This window comes from Eurosta solidaginis, chromosome 2 (assembly GCF_040869045.1).
Source record: "Eurosta solidaginis isolate ZX-2024a chromosome 2, ASM4086904v1, whole genome shotgun sequence".
Classification (NCBI taxonomy): Eukaryota; Metazoa; Arthropoda; class Insecta; order Diptera; family Tephritidae; genus Eurosta; species Eurosta solidaginis.
Window position 1 is genome coordinate 11,743,153 of NC_090320.1, and position 25,672 is coordinate 11,768,824.

At 32.2% G+C, this 25,672-nt stretch overlaps 1 protein-coding gene across 22 annotated transcripts in view; it reads right to left on the reverse strand.

Annotated features, from left to right (window-relative positions):
• Nckx30C (solute carrier family 24 member Nckx30C) overlaps positions 1 to 25,672 on the reverse strand; it is an 849,440-nt gene that overhangs the window by 94,240 nt on the left and 729,528 nt on the right. For 17 of the 22 annotated variants that reach the window (XR_010949321.1, XM_067764396.1, XM_067764400.1 and 14 more), the window contains 2 exons: positions 23,328 to 23,521; positions 10,131 to 10,214 (listed from right to left, as the gene is read on the reverse strand). Coding sequence is in view for 21 of the 22 variants with exons in the window: in XM_067764396.1 (XP_067620497.1) it covers positions 10,131 to 10,214; positions 23,328 to 23,521 (278 nt within the window). In the remaining variant the exon portion in view is untranslated. The remainder of the gene's footprint in view (positions 1 to 10,130; positions 10,215 to 23,327; positions 23,522 to 25,672) is intronic. The other 5 variants (XM_067764408.1, XM_067764411.1, XM_067764406.1 and 2 more) reach the window with 3 other exon arrangements.

The window sequence follows — 25,672 nt, forward strand, 5'->3', positions numbered from 1 at the left end:
ACAGTTTATTTTCGTTGTTGATTTATATCTATATAATTACAAAATATTTGCAATATGTTCCGAATATTGATTTACTATTAATTAAGTGAAATGTTTTTTTTTCTAGCCTATGTTGCTTCATAAAGAGACACTGCAATGTTGATGGTACCACTGTGTCCCGCTTCTTGTGCTTATTTGATATTCGAAAAAAGTTAAAAAATTTACCAAACTTTAAAGGTTAACATATGTTTCGTTTCCACATTGCTCTATTCCATTATTATGATTTTATTTTCGCTGCCCCCATTGAATATTGGCAGATATGTAAAATATTTATTAAAAAAATTATGTTGGATATTAAACGAAATTGTGTTCTCTTTCCAAAATGTTCCTATTTTAAGTAGCAACTATGATAAATCAGATGTTTAATTTCGCAGTAAGGGCTCATGTACATATATCCAAACAAATGTATGTTCCATTATTTAATACTTTCTATGCCTTATGGAATACTTCACAAAAACTAATAAGATGTTAATAATCATAATGTTTTTTTCCCTTTTTATATGTTTCTAAATCTGAAATTGACATTTTGAAGCCTTCGTGTTCCGATTTCACAATGTTCCACCTCCTCAAATTCTTTCGTATTTTAATTTTATTGTCGCTTATTGGCGAGAATGGTAAGAAAAAGATTTTCAAAATAATCTGACTCATATTCGATTTCTTCCTGAATTGTATACATTTTTATCTTTCATTTTCAACATGTTTCATTTAATATTTGGGAATACATATTTTCGGGCGCATGATCTTCCAGAAAGTCAGCTTTCGGTCTCATTTCCAGCATTTTCCTTTTGTTAATATGTATATTTTAATATTAAGAAACATTAACATTCCGATTAAAAAATATTCCTGTATCAAAACTGGGTTTTGTATTTCTATTTTTGCTGCAATTTGTATACCTTTCATGAACATGAAATGGTATATTAACTTTGGTCCGATGCTTGTAACGTTGAGAAATTTAGAAGATAGACTCACCATTAAGTATACCGAATTGATCAGTGTGACGAACTGAGTTGATATAGCCATGCCCGTCTGTCCGTCTGTCTGTCTGTTTGAACGCAAAGTAGTCCCTCAAATTTTGAGATATCTCAATGAAATTTGGCACAAGGATGTATTTGTGTATTATATTAAACATTTGTCGGATCCGGTAGGATCGGACCACTCTAACATATATCTCCCATACAACCGATCGTTCAGATAGGACGATTTTCGTTATTCCTGCCGCAATTTAGAAAGTATAAACGTGAAACTCGGTGATATATATTCTAATATATCATAGAAGATATCCTGAAAAGATCACTTTGATCGGAGCTATATATAGTTATATCCCATACAACCGATCGTTCAGATAGAAAGATTTTTAGCCATTTCTCTTTTAATTTCCAATATAAAAACGTTAAACTTGGTGATATTTATTCTAATATATCATAGAAGATTTCCTGAAAAAATCACTTTGATCGGAGCTATATATATAGTATGCAACTATCCCAAACAACCGATCGTTCAGATAAAAAGATTTTTGGCCATTTCTCCCTTAGTTTCCAATATAAAAACGTGAAACTTGGTGATATATATTTTAATATATCATAGAAGATTTCCTGTAAAATCATTTCGATCGGAGCTATATATAATATATATCCCATACAACCGATCGTTAAGATAAACCCCCTTTGCCATTTTTTTATATTTATCTTAAAAATCGTTTAGGTATGTACATCTGTTCACTATATATTTTTTATCTTATGCATCCTATTATTTGGAGATTACGAATGGGATACGATTATTGTTCAGCCCCATTCATGAAAGCTATGAAGTCTTCGGCACAGCCGTCCTTACTTGTTTATGTTGATTTTTTTTGCCATCGACAATTAAGCTTTATTCATTTAAAAATGAATACAATTTTGATTTAAATGGAAAGCCGCTTTGTGTTTTGTTTCTAGCACGTTTCATGTATTAATACTTGCTCATATACTTCCTCGTGAAAATTTAAGCTCTCATTTTCTTCTTGTCTGTTATTCTATGAGGGTTCCAAACAAACCCCACAACTCTTCTTTATACCCCAAGACAGCTGTTCGCTTGGAGGAGTTAACACTGCTAATTAACGTAAATATATCACAGTTTGGGGAATATAAAAGGCATGGGAGACTATCCGAAGTTTCAAGGGGTCAAACAAATAGCTTCAAATGTTTTACATCGCTAAACTAATTATCGGTACAGACTAAGTCTGCTATTTGAAGCACGATGAATTGGAGATAGGCCAATAAAGTCAAAGGACCAATGTTGGGCGCCATCGACATAAGATAAGAAATGTTTCGTACTCATTTAAAAGCGATGTTATACAGAGCAAAGGCTTACATCGCTTAAATACTTATTGGTAGAAACTAAGTTGAAAATTTATAACAAGATGTCCTGAATTAAGGCCAATAACTATAAAGTACCATAGTTGGGCGCCATCAGTATTAGATAGCAAATTATTGGTATTAGATTGAATAAAGGTTTTGCGCAATCTAAATAGCCAATTACGAACAATATGTCTTCGAACCAGACCGAACTCAGCATAAAATTTAAAATTTGTTAAACATTTATGAGTTTAACCCCTCTTGAGAAGCGAGTTCTGAGTTGAAAATATGACTGTTTTGCAAATGGGAGCTTTTAACTAGACATATTGGGACTAGTTATTTATTTTTCTATAGGGAAGATGCCAATTTATGGATGTGCGCAAGAAAATTGTGATTATAGTAGGAAAATAGGAAAGCACTACTTTTCGAGGTAGGACCTCAGCGATGTCAACGGAACGAATCAATTGGATATGCTAATAATTATATAGATTTGTAGGCGCTAAGGGCGCTGCGACATATTTTTGTTTAGATTTAAAGTAGTAAACGTGGACTGGGGAAAGTTTTCTGAGCACCTGAAGACGTTGGACAAAAGTCGTAAAGGAAGTTTTGCACTTATACATTATCATTCTCATGAGAGAGGTGTCGAGATGGTAACCTAGGAGATTATGGCGAAAATTTTGTTTAAAATTTGATGATTTTTAGGGTTTCTGCACGTTCTCCGATTTCCGACTTTGAAATTTATACACAGACCGCGTCTTTGTGATTAATCGTCAATTTTTTCTTAAAATTTATAGGAATGGATGCTGGCACATCACTACTTTTGATTATTTGCATCTTTGACAGGTCCTGCACTTGCTACAGGTTGTTGTAGCTTTCTAGGATTATTTTAAGTCCTTTTTTGCATCTTTTACTCACAATCATGATAAATAAGGTTTGACAAGTAAGAAAAGACAAAAAAGTGGCGACCGAAAATAGTTTGCGAAAAATTATTCAGCGCAACATGAGGACGAGAAGCCGGCAGCTGTTTTGATTATACCTTGTAGATCTCTTCAAATCCTTTTCTCCGGGGAGTGGGATTTGATTTTGATTTAATAACAAATCGATATTTTCTCTGTAACAAGTCGATATTTTTCAACAAAAAGTAGACTGTTTTTCGATAAAAAATCGATATATTTTTCGATAGCAAAGCGATATTTTTTCGATAACAAATCTATAACTTTTCGACAAGAAATTAATATTTTGCCGAAGACGCCCCGGCCAAAGCAGTCGACACCGCAAATTTTAGATAAAAAAATCGATATCTTTTTCGATAGCAAAGCGATATTTTTTTCGATAACAAATCTATAATTTTTCGACAAGAAATTGATATTTTGTCAAAGGCTCCCCGGCCCAGGCAATCGACACCGCAGTTTGGCGCATAGGGAAGGGGAGAGCTCATGCATGAAGCTGATGGTGATGATATTTTTTTAGAAAGCAAATCGATAACTTTTCGATAATGAAATAATAAAACTGCGAAGATTCACCGATAACATACCGGCATTTCTAATAAAACAGTCGTTATCGATAACAAGGCGATATCTCGCCTATAACAAACCAATAATTTGCCGAAAACAATCCGATAATCATAATTTTACAATGAGTTAATTCTAAGAAGCAAACGAGCGATTTACTATTTCCGAAACCCATTTCGGTCGCAAAATAACATTTTTAAAAACCTTTGCTACAAACCACACTAAACGATCTCAGTAATAATGAGAAAACATTTGCAAATAAAAATTAATCACTGAGAAAAATATCTCTTGGACATCCGTGATTATCCGTAACAAGCCGAACTGTTTTCTCTGGTTAACCGTTGCACATAGGTAGATTTTCAAGTTTTAGGCGGCCAAATATATTTTATTGCCTATATCTTCTTAAAAGTGTTTAATAAATGAAAAATTATAATAATAAGGTTATATTAAAAAAATAGATATTACACTGTGTAACACTAAAAAATACCTGCGCAGTGAGGCTATTTTTCTTGTTGTACAGCAAGAAGTGTAATAACTTAGTTCTGTCTTTATCTAGGGTAAAATTTTAATTGGTGTTATGAAAAATGATAATATCAGTTACATTGGAATAGATATTACACTGTGTAACACCAAAAAATACCAGCGCAGTGAGGCTATTTTTTATGTTGTAGAGCAACAAGGGTGTATCAAACCCTCTATCGAACCCCCTATCTGCAAGTATCTGCAGCTAAATTTAATGCAGTTGGCAAGCAAATTTTACCAAGTACCATGCTCAAAACTAATATTCACTTGGACGGACTTGGAAACATAACAAAACTGGTTTTGAACACGAAAAAAAAAAATTAAAAACATATTTTTAACATCCTAAATAAAATAGGTTCTTTATCAATTTATAACTGAAATATCAGAATCCATCACAATTAATCAATTCAATTGTCTCAAAACTTAAAATATTCACGTTAAAACATGCGATTTCACATACGTTAAAAAATAAAAACCATAACAAGCGTTTCAGAGATAGCTAAATTCCGATTACTTGACAGCTAACGCCAGGTATGCGATGGATGGGAAGGGGTAGAACTATTGTTCCTCTGTCTATTCCTAAGCTGTGGGAGTGCTTTTTTTGTAATTGTGGCAACTTTCAGAAATTCAATTATGGCCGCCTAAATGTCTAAAGTCTACCTATGTGCGTTGTACGCAAACAGATATAGCATAACATTAGTTCGATATAGCAATTTCCACAGGAAAAACATGTAATCGTGTTTACTTTTTATGTATGAGCATGAAAGGATAAAGAGCTCATCATCATCATCTGCAGAAAACGTATCATTCTGACAAATCGAAATAGAATTTCTGACATCGAAACGAAATCGAAACAAGCATTGACAGACTAAGTAATCACTCAGCTCAAAAATGATACAAAAGATTGAGAAGATAACAGAGCTTATTTCCTGTATAGGATGATAACGGAGCATGAATAACACGAAAAAATAGCAAAATTGAATGGAAGAGGAAGTAATTGTATATAGGAGACAAAAAAGTATGAGTAGTCTTATTATTAGCAATACGGTCCACTGAATCCAACCACAAAAACAATTAGTATTCATACATATGTACACAAATACATATATGCACCATAGACAGAACGTGTTAATAGGCCAATATTTGCCGAGCCCCAATAACAGAAGCACTAACGTGATGGCAAATGCCAAGGTAAGCTAGCTTAAAATTGATTAGCATAAATTTCCTATCAATGGTAGAGTATATAAAATGAGCTCAAGCCTAACGTTGCATATCCACAAGCAATTACAATACTATCATTGCGATATGTCAGGGTGATGGTGGCTTTTGTTTAGCTCTGGTCTATTGGTGTGTCGTGCATGATGGTGCTAGCCAGTGGCATGATGACGTAAGCTCAATAGGTGGAAGCAATAGAGCACAATTGCCTTTGATACAAGTGACGAGGTGTGAAGTAAAAGCGGAGTACTAGAAGATAGGAAGTAGAGTACCCTTGGACGGTTTAGAGATATGAACCTACATTAAACATGATTATTGTTGGCGACTATTACCCGACCATGTAAAAATATAGATGGTATTGAAGAGTTAGGTTAGATTGGCTAACGAAAGCAATCTTCCAAAGTCAATCCGACGCGAAATTTGGAAAGAATTCATCGATTTATTTGGCAACTCTAGATAATTTTATGCAGTAAGAGCAGCACAATAGCCTTCTCTTGAGGAGGATGAACATAGCTTACCACAAGAGCCAACACAGATCCTTTTCCACAAACTTTGAACTATATACTGTTAAAGGCCTAATTTTTAAGACTCTGCTCCTAACAAAAGAAACGTTTTCGAGCATTTGAAGAGTCACCCTACGATGTATCACCCTTTTATAAGGAGATTTAATGAGTTGTGTAGCGCAACCCTTTCAAGGGATTGCCAGCGCAATTTATAGCTGCTCCAATCTAATTGTACACATCACCTACTCGTGGTTTATCCTGTTTCTTTGGCAGGCGAGGTTCTGGCGACCCCAAGCTGCTCATGCAACCATGTGGTGGGGGGCGGCATAGCCTAGAAGGTTCAATGTTTCAATGTGGTCTTAATCAATCGTTTTCGAGATGCTTGGGCTTAATGGTGCTTTTTACCAGAACGTACCTTATCTATATCTGGAAAATGACCATCAAAATCGAAAACACCCACCAAAACCGTTGGGGAGTGTCTTTATCGCTACAACAAAGAACAGCCCTTCATAAGCCAAAACCCAGGTAAATGTACTTCGGTCCTACCCTACTAAAATAGTATGGTATTTGTTCATATATTATATTAATGCATTGGTTTAGCTATCACTGGGCTAAAACAACTAGGAGCTTTATATATACTGAATGAGGAAAGTGTACTCATAAGAAGTCTAGGGCAGTGATTCAAAATGCTATGCGATTCTGTATTTCTTATTTTTTTTTTGCTATTGCTCCAGGTTTGAACATGAGCATGGCATAGAGCAGAGCCGTGGCATAGAAGAGATAACATTTCTTGTGCTGGACCATCAGCTACGTCATCGTTTTTGTTTTTGCTATCGCTTCACTAGAAATATCATTTTGTTCGTAGTTTTTAACCTACCATTTGCTTCGTTCTTAAACACAGCGTAGCTTATCGCGGAGCCAAAGAAAAGCTAATACTATTTTATGCTACGGCTCTGCTTTGTGCTCTGTTCGTCTCTAGAGCCGTAGCAATAGCAGAACATATTTGGAGTAGCAAATGCAAACACTAGTCTAGGGTTTAGTTCAAGACGTACTCCAAAGAGGAGCAATCATTCTTGTATATGTAAATACATTTATTTTGCAACTAAAGCTCTCTGCCGCTCTATAGTAAGAAAAGTGTTGTTGTTCTCCACTAGTGATAAACTTTCTGTAATTTTGCAGGCACACCTCGTAAGAGTATACATTGAATTAGACATGTGCACATATTTTTGCTGAATATGGTCTACTGGTTTTTTTATTTATACGAATTTGTAATTATGTGAGTGAATATGAGTACGTTTATGCTAGAGATACATTAAATCGCTGCAATTAATTGTGGGCGTCAATGGCAAATTTGTAAAATGGCCTGCGCGATTTTAATTAAATTTAAGCCGGTTTTATATGGTCGTAGCACAAAAACACAGACCTTTCAGTGGTTATATGTACACACTTACATATGTACATATATGTATTTAATTTGAATTTTTTTTTACGTACGAACTGGATCAGCTAGTGGCGCGTATGATAGTGCACAATGTCACAAATGTATTAACGGAAATATTACTAAGAGTGGAACGAAGAAAGGTATTTGGAACAATAGCGAAAACAAATGATTCGAATATAATTTTCGAAACAAGATTTGCATCAGAAAATAGTAGGAAAAAAATTGTTTTCCCTTTACCCTTTCGGTAACGGATCTTTGTTTCTATAATCGAAAAAAACAGCCTCCACTATGAACCATACCCCACGGGTTGAAGTGAATCTTATTAATTGGTGGTCATTTTTAGTAGCAGATTCCAACATTAAAATACCCATCAAGTTATTTCACTATCTCGTGATGAAAGAACACAAAACCAAATTGTTCACATCGTAAGCAAATCACCAGCGTCTTGGCTGTGCGCACTTTTAGCCATCCCTATTTTATACCAATAACCATACTTTTTTCTTAGCTCTCTTGCTGTCGAAGTATGTTATTGCGTGTGTAAATTTGCTGATCCACAATATTGCAATGCTTATTCATATTTGTTTTCCATTCCGTTTTGTTCCAAAGGATATTATACTTTATGACATATTTTTGTATTAAAAATTGGTTAAATTACGCCCAATATATGGTAAACGATTCTTTATAATTTGGCCCAATTCCATTCTATTCCAAAAGTATTTTCTTAATTTTTTTTCTTATTGCAATCATAAAAACGTGCTAAATAAAGTTTGTAAATGAAATATTGTAATGACGATTTGGGTTCCAACTCCATTTTGTTCCAAAACATATTTTTATATTTTATTACTTATTGTTCTAGACAACCTACACATCATAACGTGTTTTTTTATTCGCGTTTTTATTCTATGTAGCTCCAAAAAAGATTATTGTATATTCCCAATTACTGCTGTACTAAAATTATATGGGACCACCGACATAGAGATTGTGTAACGAAATTTTCTATATACATATGTGTTCTCTATTGCGTTCCATAATATTTGTGTACTTTATTTCATATCGACTTAAAAATATTGTAATGGGGGAATTTTTCATATACGTGTTCCTTTTCTATTTCGTTCCAAAATATTTATGTACTTATTTCATATAAAAAAGTATATTTTTATTTTTTTATTGAAATCTTAAAATTGTGCAAAATTAAGCTCGAATTGAAAATTTTGTAATGGGGCTTTCATATGTAATCCAATTCCATTTCGTTTTAAAAATATTTTCTTATTTATTGCGGTACTAAAAATATGCTTTTTACACGCGTCTAGGAAATGGTGCAACGCTTTTTTCATACTTGTGTACCAATGCCACTTCGCTCATTTTTATGTTTTTGCATTTACTACAGTACCGACTATTTGCTATATCACATTCAAATAAAAAAAATTTGTAGCACCTTTTTCCAAACTTAAAAAAATGTTCAAGTCTCGTTGAAAGAATACAAATAAAATGTTTTCTTACTAATTGTCGTATCTAAAATTGTCATGTTTTCTCAACTATTGCAGAAACAAAAAATTTATAGATTTCTCATTGACAAAGAAATATTGTTACCGAAATTTTATGCACATGTTCCAATTCCACTTCCTTCCGAAACATACAAAAAATATCTTTTACTGACACTCGATTCATAAGTGAACGACACTTTATATTTGTGTTCAAAAATCATTTCGTTACAAAACATACTAAAATGGCACTCGATTAATAACTAGCCGAATTTTAGTTTTGTGTTCCAATTCCTTTTCGTTCCACCTTTTCGTTTACCAAAGTTTTTTTTTAAATGGCTCAATTCATGAAAATTTTATAATTTGAGACTTGTTTCGATTTTTAACACCTTTCTTAATTTGTAAAAATATTAATAGGATAAACAAGTTGATACATGCCCTAAAGCTAATATAAAACTAAATATTAGAAAATAAATCACTAAAATTGCTAAACACATTAAACATTAAGCCACATTTAGATACATATTAACATTGACACAAACGGAAAATTTTACTGCTCTTTTTAAAATTTTGGATTTTTTACGAAAAGAGTAATAAAATCACCTGTTAGCTAAGTGGTAGCGTGATTTCTTTTAATTATAAGAAGGGGTAGGTTTTTTTTTTATTTCAAACTACTAATCACACCGTTAATGAAGAATGGAAATTGTGCATACAACAAAAAATAAAAATAATAAATTAGTACAAATGAAAGAAGTTAAAGCAAAATTCACATCTACAAATGATTATTGGTCACGATATAAAGCATTTAAAGCCAATGTGGAATTGCTGTTCAGTTTTTTTCTAAAGCTAAAAGTGTAAGGGGAAATTTTTTTGCATTATTCAATTAGTGGAAAAAGCAAAAGTATTAAATATTTTGCAATAAATTAGCTAATATATCTACTATATAAGGCGGTCAATATAATAATAATAGCAAATATATTAATTATAATTTTTTTTATAAAATTTAATTGAGCATAAAAAATTTCGAAAAATTAATTAATTAAGAATAAAAATTTATGTGATACTCAATTTATGGTGAAACTAACTTTGATGCTAAATTTGCGTGTCTGAATTTTGACCCTCTGATCAATCCAGCTCTGACGACGACCACTTTGGCTTTGGATGGATGGCTTTATGTGTTACGACGTGTATGTTTGAACAATAACGGTAACATTTAACGGGAATCAGTAGTATGTGGTGGTAGTAGTAGTAGTAGTTATTGAATCGGAAAGCAAATTGTTTGATAACGGGTACATGTTCGAATTTCGAATGAATCGTAACATTTTTTATTATAGTTTTGTTATGGATTTGAGAAAAGAATTTTTAAAAATTTGTATATAATTAAAAATTGTAAATGTGTTGTTTTAGTTTTTTTTAAATTTTTTTTTCAATAAATTAATGACTTAAAAATATTTTAAATTAACTATTTTTGAATTTTTATTTTGTTGATGTACATACAAAGTGTAATATAATAATGAAATATTTTTGAAATAAGTATTTTGAATTTATATTAACTGGTATAAATAAACATTAATAGCAGAGTTCAGTACAGAGAAACAGCGAACAAGAGAAACTAGCATATGTGTATGTGGATGCATAGCATACAAGAGAAAGAGACAAATATATAAACGCACGCTTCGGGAAAGTTTTGAGTATTAGAAAGAAAGAAAAAGAGGCAAATATTTAAAATTCAAGAAAATGTTGAGAATTAGAAAGGAAATTGAAAGTTAAGTGTAGAAATTATTGAAATATAAAAATTAAGTAGTGGATTTTAATAGCTCAATTTAAAAAAAATTTTAAATTTGTTAAGAAAAGAATTTAATTTTCGAAGTAAAATTGAACATAAAGGGATTTGCTTTGCCATTGGAATTAAAAGTTATGTTTTTTTCTGATTTTTTTAGATGTATTTAGGTTTAATACAATACAAAGAACAAGATTTTTTTTGGATTGGAGAACTAAAAAAAAAATTGTTTTGAGGTTTGGGTTTGTCAATTCTTTATTTTGAATGGCCTTTCTGCTAATGAGCTCAGGTTTTACTGTAGCAATGGCCTCCGATTTATCGCTAAAATTTTGTGTTCGACTTTGGTTTAGGATTTCAAGGCTGTTATTTTATCCATACGCTGCAATATTCTGTTTAAACTGCAATCAACGAGGACAAAGAGTCTTAGAAAATTTGCGCAGCTTGAGTTAATAGCAGGCAACAATATTTGGTCAGAAGAATGTGTCAATGAAGAAACTTGCTCAACTGACTGTCCAAGAGAAGACTGCCACTTATGTTTTAATGACGACATCCTCCACTGATTCAATATCCAATACCTGTGAACGACTGTTCTTTATTTTATTGAGGGCAGTGGTGCAAACAAGGGTGAGAAGGGCTCAACTGCGGGGGGTTTCTATCCCCCCTCCAATGGGTCGTGGTCGTAAATGATTAGCTAAAACTTTGTGGTAAAGTGGAGCTTATGGCTTACACTGATAACATGGCTTCACTGATAACATGGCGGAATAGCTGTAACATAAAACTGTAATAAGCAATTTTATTTACATGGAGGTAATTGTTACCTATTTTCCGGTTACCCTCCATTTTTCGGCAACTCGGCGGTACTATGGGATAGGGTTAAGTAAAGCTAAAATTGATAGAGCACAGATTTAGGCAAGGGACTCTCTCCAGGAGTATGCACGGACAGTATGATCAGTCGGCGAAGCTCTTACTCGTCTGTTGAATTTCTGCTCCAAATGTTAACTTTCCTATTCATATTCCCACGAGGAAGGAGAAGAGGGTGGGGGGGGGGGGGGGGGGGGTGAGTGTGAGGTATTGAAGCTTCATTGTAGTGGTATGAAATCGTTGCCGAGATGGTTGAGCTAGTACTTTAATGGTGCTTGTAACTGGAACGTACCAGATCTATATTCGGCAAAGGACCATCAACATCGATAACAATTACCAAAACCTTCGGGTAGTGTTTTATTGCTACAACAACAGAAACAAAAGGTTTAAGGGATGCTATAAAGAGCGTCATTATAGCTACAAAAGCACTGAGCGGTGACATGACCGAGCACGCCTTCGAATCGATATCCCTTAAGGGGTGAAACTAAAAAAAGTTTGAGAAGTTAAATTTTTTCTTCAAAGGAAGCGCATTAGCTATGCAAAATTTATGTGTATTAAAATTAAATAATTAACATTTTTTTAAATTTTATTTTAGAAATGCCCTGATTCTACGAATGAAAAGAAAACTGAAGTAAAAAGCATTACAAACAACTAAATTAAAAATTAAGCAAATCATTTTGTGATTGAGACTTTGAGGTCGCGTGACTACAATCCTGCGTAAAGGCTTAAAATTTCAACAAAAAAAAAAAATTTGTTTTTTTAATTAAATGACCGCTTTACTGACTATTGAAATTTGTAGCTTGCAATAATAGTGAAAATTCCATTCATTAACAATTCCTACTTTGCTATAATTTCGAAAATTCTTTTAATGTGCCAATTTAGTTGCAAAACGGAATTGAAAAGCGTGAACAAACCTTTTTCTAATTAAAAGCATGAATAAATTGAAGCTATTTTCCTTCTTAAGGACGAAGCAAATTACTTATAGAATTTCAGACAGTTTGATGATGTAATAAAAAAACAAAAATTTAGTTAAGGAATTAAATTTATTATTAAGTTAAATTGATTTAAAAACACTAACAGAAAAATAGCAGTACAAATTTTTATCAAGTTTCGTCAGTTAGACTCTTTCTTCGTTTTTTATTTTCGATATTTTAAATTTTGTAAGTGAAGCTATGCAACCATATCTAAAAAATGTTTTCGAAAAAACTCGAAAACTCAATAAAATTTTAGGAATATTTCTAACTTTTTATTTGGAGTTCACTGAATTATTCCGAGCAAGCAGTTTTGTAGCCCAATCAATTTTTGTCTAAGAAAGTACAACTGATAAGTCTCTCAAAATACGCATCGATTTTTGAAAATTTTGTTTCGGAATTGTATTTTAGAATTTGATGCATATTAAAAAAAGTTTTGCATTGCGGAAAAAATTGTAGAAAATCAATGCGAATTTTGAGAGAACTACCAGTTGTATTTTGCTAGACTAACATTTAGTGGGCTACAACATTGCATACTCAAAGAAATTTAGAGAACTCTAAGTAAAAAGCTCGAAACTACCCAATTTTGGAACTTTTTTCGAATCATTCTTGAGATGAAAGTTGCTACTGCTATTTTTCTATTTGTTGCTAGTAGATTCCACTGTTCTCTCTTTAAGGTGGAAATTGTAGCCGTGAAGAAAAGAAAGTAGCATACATTTTGAAGGAAACGCACTTGGGCTGCAATCACTTCAATACAAATATTGACAGATATGCGACGATAGATATTAAGGCGAAATTCTTTCATAGCACTTAATCTAGAAGTCTCCTGGAATGTAAACAAAGATTGGAGAGACTTCGCTCAGACTGGACAGTAAATAAATACTGGGTTCCCTGTCATAAAGGAATACTAACTAAGTTTATGTAGCAGCAGTCTGTAGATTATGGCTAAGGTGACTTGGTCACATATTTTTTATTCATCCTTAAGAATAAAGAAACGCAGCAGCCGAATTTGACATTCTATTAGATTCTTGCTCTGAGCACTGTTGCAGGATGTTTCCCCAGGGCAAATAGAAACAAATTATACAGAAATGATACAAGCGGTGCTTGCAGATATTTTATCATGTTCTGAATTTCTATCCATTGGAGTTTAAATTTCATGTATTCAATCCATAGGACAATGTATTTAGTGCAATTTTTTGAATTTGATAAATGCTCAAGTAATTAACCATTACAATATCTTATTTAATATTACCTCTTACGTATTAAGTAAAATACTAAAGTTTTTATCAATTAGACATTTAAGTTCGAATAAGTGAAAATATAGCCTGCATACAAAATATTTGTTGATCTGTAAGCTTCTTTATATAACACAAACTCTTTCGATGCCAAAGACGTTGAGCACCACTACATCTTTGTTTGAATTCGGTTAGATTTCTTCCTATCGTTCATATTAGGTGTCCGAGAAGGAGCACAACGTACTCTTAAAACTTGTCGATTTGAAAGCAGGTTTTTGTAGTACAAACTCATTCGTGGCCAAACGAAGTTGAGTATCACTATGTCTTTGTATGAATTTGTTAAACGTTATCTGTTTCACTCAATAGCAAAGTGGGTGCCCGAGAAGGGACATTACTCGTTAAATATTGCTCTTTGCCTTGCGTTTAGTAAAACGGCAGTAATTTTTAACCCTGAAGGAGACCACAAACAAAATTCGACACGTCGGTATGAAATAAAAAAGCCGTTTTTCATAATTATTTGGACTGTAAACTCAAAAACAATCAATTTCAAAAAGAGAAGAACCCATAAAGGCCTGAGAAAATTTTAAAGAGACAAAATATATTAAGCGGCGCTTGATTAACCAAAAATTGAGTTTAAAGAACTTAAGAAATGATAATGGAAAGGAGGTAATTTTGATTTTCTTAGATTGAAGCAGCTTTATTACTAATATAACGTATTTATAATTAGCTAGTATTAATTTGCCCAACACTGCTTTTAGGAAAATTTAATATTTTGTAGCAACAGAAATACAATAAAGTCAACAAATAAGAAAAAAGGTCACACTTTCCTAGCGCATTTCTGCGTACACTAACAACATACAAATACATTAATACTAAACAAAAATTTATATTTCTAATGCAAAACTCGGAAGGCCACAAAGATTAAATAACTAGGCGTTAAACAAGAAAGAGGTTACCAGAAAAAAATTTTATAAACACGCTTCAAAATTATTGAATTTTTTAGTGAATTTGTAGGTAATAAATTTTAAAAGTGATAACGGTATATTAAATCGTAAAAGCAAAACTGTAACTAAAAAATTTGCAAATTCTTAAAATATAAAAAATGTATGCATGTACATATGTATGTACAGCAGCGAACAGAAAAATAGCAGTGCCAATTTTAATTAAAATTTCGTCAGTTAAATTCTTTTTTATTTGTTTTTGATATTTTAGTAAAAATTTCAATGAATTTCATACATGAAACAATGTACATCAATTTCAAAACTGTATTCGATAAAATTTTGAAAATTTGTGAAACTTTTACAAAAACGTCAAACTTTTTATTTGCAACTTTTTGAATTTTTTTGAGTATGCAATTTTGTAGCGCAATCAGTTCTAGTTTTACTAAGTGAAAAATAATAGGTCTCGCATTGACAATTTTTTTACGAAAGGTGTTTCTGAAAAAAAAAATGTGTCACACTTAGAATGGAGGACAGTCTATTGTAACTTTCGGAAAAAAAATCTCAAAACTCAAGGCATATTCACACAGACCTTTAACTTTTACAACAACTGCATACTCATAAGTTCGGAATTTTCGTAATTTTTTCGAAAACGTTTTTGAGATTTGTTTGTATAGTTTCGAGTACACAATTCTAATTAAATTAAAAAGTTTGAAATATTCATAAAATTTTCTTGATTTTTGTCAAAAACGTTTTTCAGATTGCTTTGAATTATGCACTTACAAAATGCATAGAAGTTTTTTCTCAGAATATCGAAAATGAAATAAGAGAGCTTAATTAACGAAATTTTATAAAAACTACCACTGCTATTTTTCGACTCAGTGGTGTAAGTATGTAAGCAAATGTATTTTTATTATGTATTTAAACTTGAGCTTCTTTCACTTTTGACTTAGCAATGATTCTTGTTTGTCGTTTTTTTTTTCATTTTATATTTCTCTGTTCACACACATTTGACTGCTCACTGCTGTCGAGCTAATTAAGGTTATAATCGTTCTACTGACATAATGTGCGAAGAGATTAAAGTACACTCCTGTGCCACACTTCACACATACACATGGAATCGCATGCTCATTTGAGTGTGTGCTTATGGTGCTTATGGTAGCCCTGCAGGAAAACCCGTAATGTGACAATTTCAACAACAGTTTTTCCGACTTCCTACGAAGTGGTGCTAAACGGATGCAGAGCCGCTATTAGAATTATTTATAGCTGAGACAGTTAAGAGCACATTTTACGGTTTCAAGAGAGTGATATTATCTGTTTTGCAGGACAACACAATGTTAAAGGTGTCAGTTGAAACCACTGCGAGGAAATAGCTTGAGAACGAGTACCGCCAGCTAACGCTTATGATTTTGCGCTAGTTTCAAACTAGCGAGTTTTTCTGCAGGTATATACAATTTTGCAGTAGATGTAATGTATTTACACACTTCTCTGTTACAACTTATAACATAATTATGTTGCAGATGTGATAGGTGTATGCGGTGAGATTTATCTGCTGTCTTTCATTTGACATGTGTCATAAGCTAATTTTATGTTGATAGCGTAATTAACCGAATTTTGGTTGTTTAAATAGTGAGCATTTCGTCACTTGAATTGGTTTTCATTAACTGTTATGAAATTTACATAAATAACAGTTTTCGTTGTATATGTAAAAGCGTGTGGGTGTCATTGTAGAAGTCATCACACGATTTGAAGAATATTTAAAAATAAATTTAAAACTTCAAACCGGAGATATTCTATGGTTGTTGTAGGGCATGATTAATGAGCAAATTTCTTTTGGCAATTTTACTTTAAATGGCTTTGATCATTGATAGATCCCTCAGCTTTGGTTATGGCAAAATTTTCTAGGTACAACTATCTGCCACTGCATTCCAATACCCCAAAGGGTACAGATAACATGACTGAAATTCGTTTCAATTGAGACAAACTTTCGCTTATGATAAACAAATTCTATTGAGTTGAGAATCCTGTATAAATTATTTTTTTTTTATGTATAAGTATGAGTAAATTATATTAGTAATTAATAGTTCAGTTTTAAGCAACAGCTCATGCGCAGAGCTGATTTTTATGTTCGGTTTTAATGAAATATGTAAGTATGTGGTAATGATAATGTTTATGGCGTTTATAAAGCTTTATTGTTGTTTTTGTATTATGTTGTTGTTAGTTAAAACTAAAAATTAACTAAAATAAAATTTCAAAAATATTTATTACAGAAAGCTTGTGTGCTTGTGTGTGTTCTGTTTATTTGTACTTAAATTTAAAATTGATTTTAAGGAGGTTTGGCACCAAATGTAAAAAAACTTTAAAAATTATATCTTAATCCCCCAAAAAAAAAAAGAAGAAATTATTAGGTATTAAAACTTTGACCAAAATTTCGTAAGTTCATTGGTTTTTTGTCCGAGAACTAGAAACCTAAGAAATTTCTAAAGCAAACATGTTGCATAAACAATCTCTAACTTTATGCTGGTTTGGAAAAAATATTGTAACGAATTTTGACAAATTCCGCTTATTTGCAACCTTCTGCTAACGTTCGAATCGCTAAACTGTTCAATAAATCACTCCAATATTCTATATTGCAAAATGGTCTTTATTAGACTACTTTGGGCGTAGTACAATTATACTTCACAATTAAACTTCACTTCGGAACTGATAGCGTGCTTAAATCAAACTGATTACTGATTCCTCTGTTGCCGCGTCCACATATTTCTACTAAGGCCTAGACCTTCCGCCTTCTAAAACTGCTGTATCTCCGATATGTTATAAATACTGTTCAATTTGATTTGAATATAATAAGATAACATGACAAACCGTAAACATCATGTTGGGGGGGGGGAGGGGGGGGGGGGGGGGAGATATATCTAAATCCAAGTAAAAGCTTAGCGTGAAAAATATTGGACCCATTGGTCAAGTACATTATGATATACAAGTATTTTATCCTGCCCTTTCAAACCAGCTAAAAAGCTTGGAGCCCTGGCACCACTGAATGTGAGAAATTTACAAAAGGTAGTCATTACACGGGCCGGTAAATTCTCAACCCACAAATTGGTCACTACTTTTCAAGTTAAACGCCTCTAGCACGTTGAAACTGAATACGGCGTCAAAATTTTTGAAATTTTGAAGTCTACTTTTAGGCACGTTAATCACTTAATAATCAAATGTAGCAGGGTTCAGCAAACCATGCATGATCGATATAAAATCATATTAGACTAATAAAACAAAATATTAGGGAAAAGGATTTTATTTGACTACTCCACCTGCTACACAACTCCAAGCCTAAAATAAGAAATTCCGCCTAAAAGTATGCTACACATAATATCTTTGTTCGCAGCGTTTAAGGACGTATCATACACAAAAGTATATATCACGAGTTATATCATAAGTAAATATCGGCATATACTAAAAAAGCGTTTGTAATATGAAATGATTCTGCTTTCAAATGGTAAATGTAAATTTTCTGGTGACAAAATTACGTATTGAATGTAGCCGAAAATGTGATTTTTGTAACTTTATGTGATAATATGTATCTCGAAAATAAGAACCAAAATTTAAAATCTGACTTGGTTTTTAGATTTAGCAAACGGAAGACCTTTTGAAAGGTATTAGGGGGCTTGATCTTTTTTAAAATTTGGTCGGCCTGTGGTATTGATCTCACTCCTTTCTCTAGAAAGCATTCTGGCAGTTAGTTATAGAAAATGTGCCCTCCTCCTTTAAGTGATACAAGTTTTGAGAAAGTTTCCGAGCTCATTTGGAATTTGTTTGGATAGATCTGTATTCTTGACATTCTTTAGGTGAATGCTGGTTTTAAAAAAGCTTAGAGATCATGAATATAGTCACAGGATATTTTCCTATAACGCAAGAGTGAAAGGGCAAGATGGTTTTCAGAGCTTTTGACAAAAGCGTACATCTGCAGTATAGATTGTGATGTATGGAAAAATTTTAATTAAAACCTTTTAAAGAAAATATAGTATAGCTATTTTTCTTCCGAATAATCGATTATTCGACTGGCAAAAGTCTTTCAGTAAAATAATCGATTATCAGTAATCGACTAGTTGTTTGCATTTAATTAGTGACTCGATTTGACTATTCGAATAACTTATCTTATGTAATTTTTAATGAGCTCTGCGACTCACAACGTTGTTGAGCCTTTGCTAGCCATTTGCAGCTCACTTCGCTTCTTTAGAGTCCTGGAAGGTAGAAAATAAATCCTATACCTAGCTAGTTTCCAAAAACTCGTTTTGCAACAAATAATTAATTTTAACTATTTTTTTTTAAGACAAAAAATTTAATGAAACCGACAGTAATCGAATATCAGTTAGAGGATTTGATGCTTTGTTGCAATCAAATACCAGCTAGTCAATTCTCAATCAATGCAAAAGTTGCTATTCGACTAATCGACTAGTCGAATAGTCGGTTGTTAACAAGATCCCTACTATTTACATATTTATTTTGTCAAATTTATTTGATTTTATTGATTTGGATGTATTGACGATTAACTACACTGAAAGAAAGACTGGTAAAATCAACCGATATACGGGTCAATTCAACCGAAATTTCTGTCAATTTTTATCCATCGCAACACGATGTTGAATCAACTGCGCACAAATCGTTGATTCGTAATTGACCGTTTTAGTAGTCAAATGAACAAAAAAAGTTGTTGCGACAGCTTTGTACGAAAGTACCTAAGTTGCGGCATTTGCAAGGCAGATGAGTTTTCACTGACATTTTTCATTGCAGAAATACACTCGGAGAGCTTGCCGAACAGTGCCGAGGGGCGACCCCGCTTAGGAAAATTTTCTTCTAATTGAAAAACCTTATTTCTAAAATTTTTATGTTGCTTTGCCCGGGGTGTGAACCCAGGGTCTTCGGTGTGGTAGGCGGAGCACGCTACCATCACACCACGGCGGCTGCCATATACATACGTAAATATGTGCATACATATAGTAAACAGCATACATAAGTACAAAGTAGAGAGCGCAGTGAGTTTAAAATTCTCTTTGAAATTTGCTCATGCATTGACTGTTGATCGCTGTTGAAATGACCAGTGAGATCAGTTGTGTTAACAAAAAAATTAGTTAGATTGATTAGGAATCTGTCAATTTTATAGAATTTTGTTAACTTAAGAGCGACAATTTCTCTTCTGTTGAAATTACTAAACTAATTCGTTAGCTTGACAAAGAACTCGGTCGAATTAACCATAATTCGATCAATTTCGCCGGATCTCCGTTAAGTCAAGAACAACAGAACCGATTTGTTGATTTTACCAGCATCATTTCTTTCAGTGTACATGACCTTGTACTAGTTTCAGTCCTTTGAATCAACGCTATTCAAAATACTCTTGTTGGTTAAATATATTTTTATATTAGTGAGTAATTTCATGAGTCAGTTTACACGTATTCAGAGACGAGAATTTAATGGTGGCGCTTGTAGGACTAAGCTCCCAGGATTACATTTGAATCAAGCAAATGTAGTGTAAGTGTAGAAAGTGTGATTTCGTTTGCTATGCAATTAGGTCGCTGGTGTTTTTCAAGTCAGAAATGTAATACGATGAACGATGACACGCAACAAAACTTTTCTTAGATAGGAATTTTATCTGAAAAGCTCTCCTCGATTGGAGTAATTTTTCGCTTTCTAAGTTCACAAACACCACCTTATTCGCATTTGTTAGAAACCACAAACTTGGCTGAAAATTGGATTCAACTTCAAAAATCTATCGCAGCGCACTTTATCGAAAGTGCTAGCTAGTATAGAAACAACTCAAAGCAAACAGAGAGATATTTATTGACCTCGGGGCAATCATTTCAACAACTTGGCATAGAAATCTGCCGGGAAGATATTAGGCCTTGCTAATTTAAATAAATTGAGAAGATCATGTTTCATTGATATTAAAAATGCGCTTGGTTTATATCGAGCGGGCATTGATAGCTAGAAAGTGGCGCCCAACGTGCGGGCCAAAGTTAAAAGTGGTAAATCTTAAAAAAAAAAAAAAAACAATAACCAAATAAAAAATAAATTATCTTGTATAGTTTCCAAAAACTACAGAATTTTTTTCCTTTAAAATTTAATATTTGCTGCGAAAAATTCGTCGTTGGTTAGTATTGTGTTTCTGACTTGAAAGTAGCTGATTGGTACTCCATGTAACAAATCCCGAACAGAAAAACTAGTGTAAATGTATTTTATTTTTTAAATGTAAGAAAAAAAATTTAAAAGCATACATAAGCGAGTAAATCAAAAACCTAAATAAAAAATATTAATTTTTATAAATTTTACTAAAAAAGAAATACCAACAAGCACATACATACACTCAAACATAAATTGCCTAATTTGTATGTGCTTTTCAACCGATTGGGCTACACAAGTTTAATTTGTTTTCAACTTAATTTTTTTTAAATGAATAAAAAAACACACTAAGCATTACAAACAAATTGTTTGCATTCGTTATCTTATAAAAGTATTTAACTTGTTTTTTTTCTTTTTACACCTAACATTTTTTTGAACACAAGCAGCTAACGCAATAAACAGGGAGGAAGACTGAAGTAAACATTAAAAACTAACAGCAAAAATCAAAATAAATATGCTAAAAAATTTAAATTTTTATAGATGCTTATAGAAATTATAGTCGAAAGTTTGAGAATGTTAAAAAGTAAATGCTGCGCAGAGTGTGTGTGTTTTTTATGAATGCCTAATCATCGCCTATTTAGAGTAAATGGAGCAGAATTTATATTTGTATGATAAATACGTAATTTGTATGGCATCACTGATGAAATCGTTAGCCTCATTGGTTTATGCCAAATACTCAATATTTATTTATGTATCATGATTTTTACGTAAAAAAAAAATGTTCAATATTGTGGCATACTTTTTGGGGGCTGAGTGACATTCTTAAAGCAGGCGGCTTAAAAGTTGTTTTTAAATAAATCGTACTCTATTGTTATTGCTATACCAGCTTGCAGGAACGGTTAACGTGCTGGATATAGGCTGAAATTGCTTACGGATTCTAATATTGTACTCTCTTATCAGACACCAAAAATGGTTTAACACCTACAAATATGCCACTAATTTGTTTTGAAATACATTTTTTCTATTTTTGTTTGTTTATTTTCTGAAAAAATAGGCATTATGTGCTTAAAAACAAACAAAACAAGTAAGGACGGGACTGTCTTCGGCTGTGCCGAAGACTTCATACCTTTCACGAATAGGGCTGAACAATAGTCTTATCCCGTTCGTAATCTCCAAATAATCGGATGTATAAGATAAGAAATATATAGTGAACAGATGTACATACCTAAACAATTTTTAAGATAAATATAAAATAAAAAATGGCAAAAAACCTCCTTATCTGAAGGATCGGTTGTATGGGATATATATTATATATGGCTCCGATTTTTATACGAAATCTTCTATGACATATTAGAAAAAATATCACCAAGTTTAACGTTTTTATATTGGAAATTAAGGGAGAAATTGCCAAAAATCTTTCTATTTGAACGATCGGTTCTATGGGATATATACTATATAGCCCCGATCAAAGTGATTTTTTCAGAAAATCTTCTATGATATATTAAAATATATATCACCGAGTTTCACGTTTATACTTTCTAAATTAAGGGAGAAATGGCCAAAAATCTTTCTATCTGAACGATCGGTTGTATGGGATATAACTATATATAGCTCCGATCAAAGTGATTTTTTCAGGATATCTTTTATGATATATTGGAATATATATCACAGAGTTTCACGTTTATACTTTCTAAATCCGTGCGTCATGCGGACGCGCCCCTCGTGTCGGTTGGGCGGGCTTTGGAGGGTATTTATCCGTTGGGTTTATTATTATTATTAACTTATTATTATCTTATCTGAACGATCGGTTGTATGGGAGATATATGTCATAGTGGTCCGATTCTACCGGATCCGACAAATGTCTAATATAATACAAAAATACATCCTTGTGCCAAATTTCATTGAGATATCTCAAAATTTGAGGGACTAGTGTGCGTTAAAACAGGCAGACGGACGGACGGACAGACGGACATGGCTACATCAACTCAGTTCGTCGCCCCGATCAATTCGGTATACTTAATGGTGAGTCTATCTTCTATATTTCTCAACCTTACAAACATCGGACCAAAGTTAATATACCATTTCATGTTCATGAAAGGTATAAAAATGTTTCATAAATACATACAATTAAACCAATTTAATAGAGCGGTGAGCGCGCCTTTTTCCATACATAACGCCCAAAAGTATGCCACAATTGTACGCAGTCTAACTAAACAAAAGCTTACAAAAACTTAATTACTTAAAGTTTCTAGTCTCAAATACACTTTGCTAATAAATTACAACAAAATAAATACATAGAGGGTTTTTTGAAAATCAATTGTGAAAAAAAATTTTTATAGGAAATATTTATTGTAAATATTAGAGCAAAACAATTGGCACTTACCGAATCTAGTATCGTATCAATATTGCCATTGGGTCGATCGGCCAATGTTGTCTCCTTTAAATTGATCTTAACATGATTGGCAGCCGATGTGGTGGCGCCGCCGCGTTGCGGTTTCGTTGCATCGAGCAGTACCTTGAGCGAGGCGATAGCATGCAGTTGAGTCGCCTTCTCGTCCACCTTGCCTGGAACGTCATCTTTGTCATTGACATTGTGTGCATTCATGTTTTTTTTTTGTTTTTTTATTGTTATTTTTTGTTTTGTTTATTGTTTAATTAGTTGTGTGCAGTTTGCAATTGCATTTTTAGTATCGGAGGCATTTCAAAAATTTGGTTTGTGTTTAATATTGTTTTTGTTTTTTGTTTTTTGAATTTGAAATTTAGGTTTGGATTGCACAAAACATACAAACGGATTGGGGAAAAGTTTTCATTTAATATAAAAGAAGTTTTGAAATTTTTTCGTGAAATTAAATTTAAAATTTTTTTTTTCAAAAATTTTGAAAATTTTTCAGGTAAATAAATGTCGTAATTTTCAAATATTGAATTTAAAGAAAAGAGGTTTCAAACAATTTTTAATATTTTTTTCAATATTTTTCAAATTTTTTAAAATATTTTGTTAAGTTTTAAACAAATATTTTCAAATTTGAATTGCGTGATTGATAAATGTATGAGCATTAGCATTAATTTACGTTTAGCATATTAAAGTGTTAATATTGCAGTGAAAAATAAATTTTCAAATGCATTTGTGGTGCGATACGAAACAATTTGTTTGGATAAGGAATTTGCAATTGACGATTGTTTGGAGGTTGTTTGTGTGTTTATTTTTGAATTCAATTTTTTTTCCAATATACCAAATTTGATTTGGATATACGTTTGGTTGCGATTTGTTTTGATTTGTTTTTTTTCGAGAGTAAACGCAAAAATCCAAGTAGAAAATAATTTAAAAAGAAGAAAAAAAGGAAAAAAATGTATCGATTAAAAATCGAAAAAAACGAATTAAGAATGCAATTAATTTTAAAATATTTATTAAATAACATTTTTTTATATCATGTTTACAATTTTTAAAATACAATTGAATTTAGTAATCGACTATAATATAATACAATAAATACTGCAACTATTCAATGAATTACTCAATCGTTTACTTATTCAATTAATTAATCATTTATTTTTAAATTTTGAAACATAACAAGTTGCATTAATATTTATTTTTATTTTTTACTTTTATGTTTTCAAATAATTAATAGATTCAATAAATTTGTGTTCGTTTTCTAATCAAGTTTGGAGAGGCAGCGAGTAAGAGAGATGGATAGAGTGTTTGGGAAAAGGGCAGAGCAAGATAAAAAAGCTAAGCACAGGCATTAAAAAAGAGAGCAGGAGAATTTAATTGTTAATGTCTATGATATTCTTAGTAAATATATAACTTGAAACTGCCACTAACTGGCTTTCAAAGAGACTAACTAAAGCAAGTCGAGAGGGGATAAGTATAAGCGTGAAGAGATATATAGAGACAGTATGTTAAAAAGGGAGGCTATAATTTGGTGTGGAGAATGGGAGATAGCGGGAAAGGTAGTCAAAAATTAACTATCCTTATTATTTTTTTTTAATGGGAGTTAAGATTTAGAGAGGCGTGTCAATAAAAGGCGATGTATTTAATTTAGCTCGTGGCTGAAAGGTTAAATATTTGAAAATTTTCTAGGAAGGGAGGGGCAATCTATTTAACATTAGTTAAAATCAGTAAAAATAGAGAAAGAGCACTTGGCGGTAAGATGACTGCATCACTGCTTAAGAGTGAAGAAAAACGGATAGGTAAGAGATAGATTAGAAAAGTGATAAGAGCAAAGAAAGAGATAAAAAAAGTGAAGTAGACTTAGAAAGAGGAAAAGCTTAAGTGAAGAGGATCGAGAAAGAGATTAAGAGCGGGAGAGAAGAAAGGATAGTACTCACTCGCTAATAGTCACAGTTGAAATAATTCTCGAGCATAAAGAGTGCATGCGAGCAAAAGAGAGAGCTAGCATGCAAAGAAAATGCCACTTTTAGAATTTTTGATATCTATAAAAAATTTATTTTGAAATTTTATTTTAAAGTTCACTATTTTCAAAAGCCTTTTTTGAATATCTCTTTCTCATATATAAAGTAATTTTTTGCAGTGGAAAACTGAGTTCTAATAAAAAATTGCATTTTGTTTGTACAGCTTGTGTGCTACTACTAAACATTTACTACATGTATTGTATGTATGCTACTACATAATATTTAAGAAAAAATAGTAGTAGCAAAATTGGTATACTACATTTTAATTTTTCTTGTTAAAGTTATTTTTGCATATTTACCACGCCACGGCCAAACTTT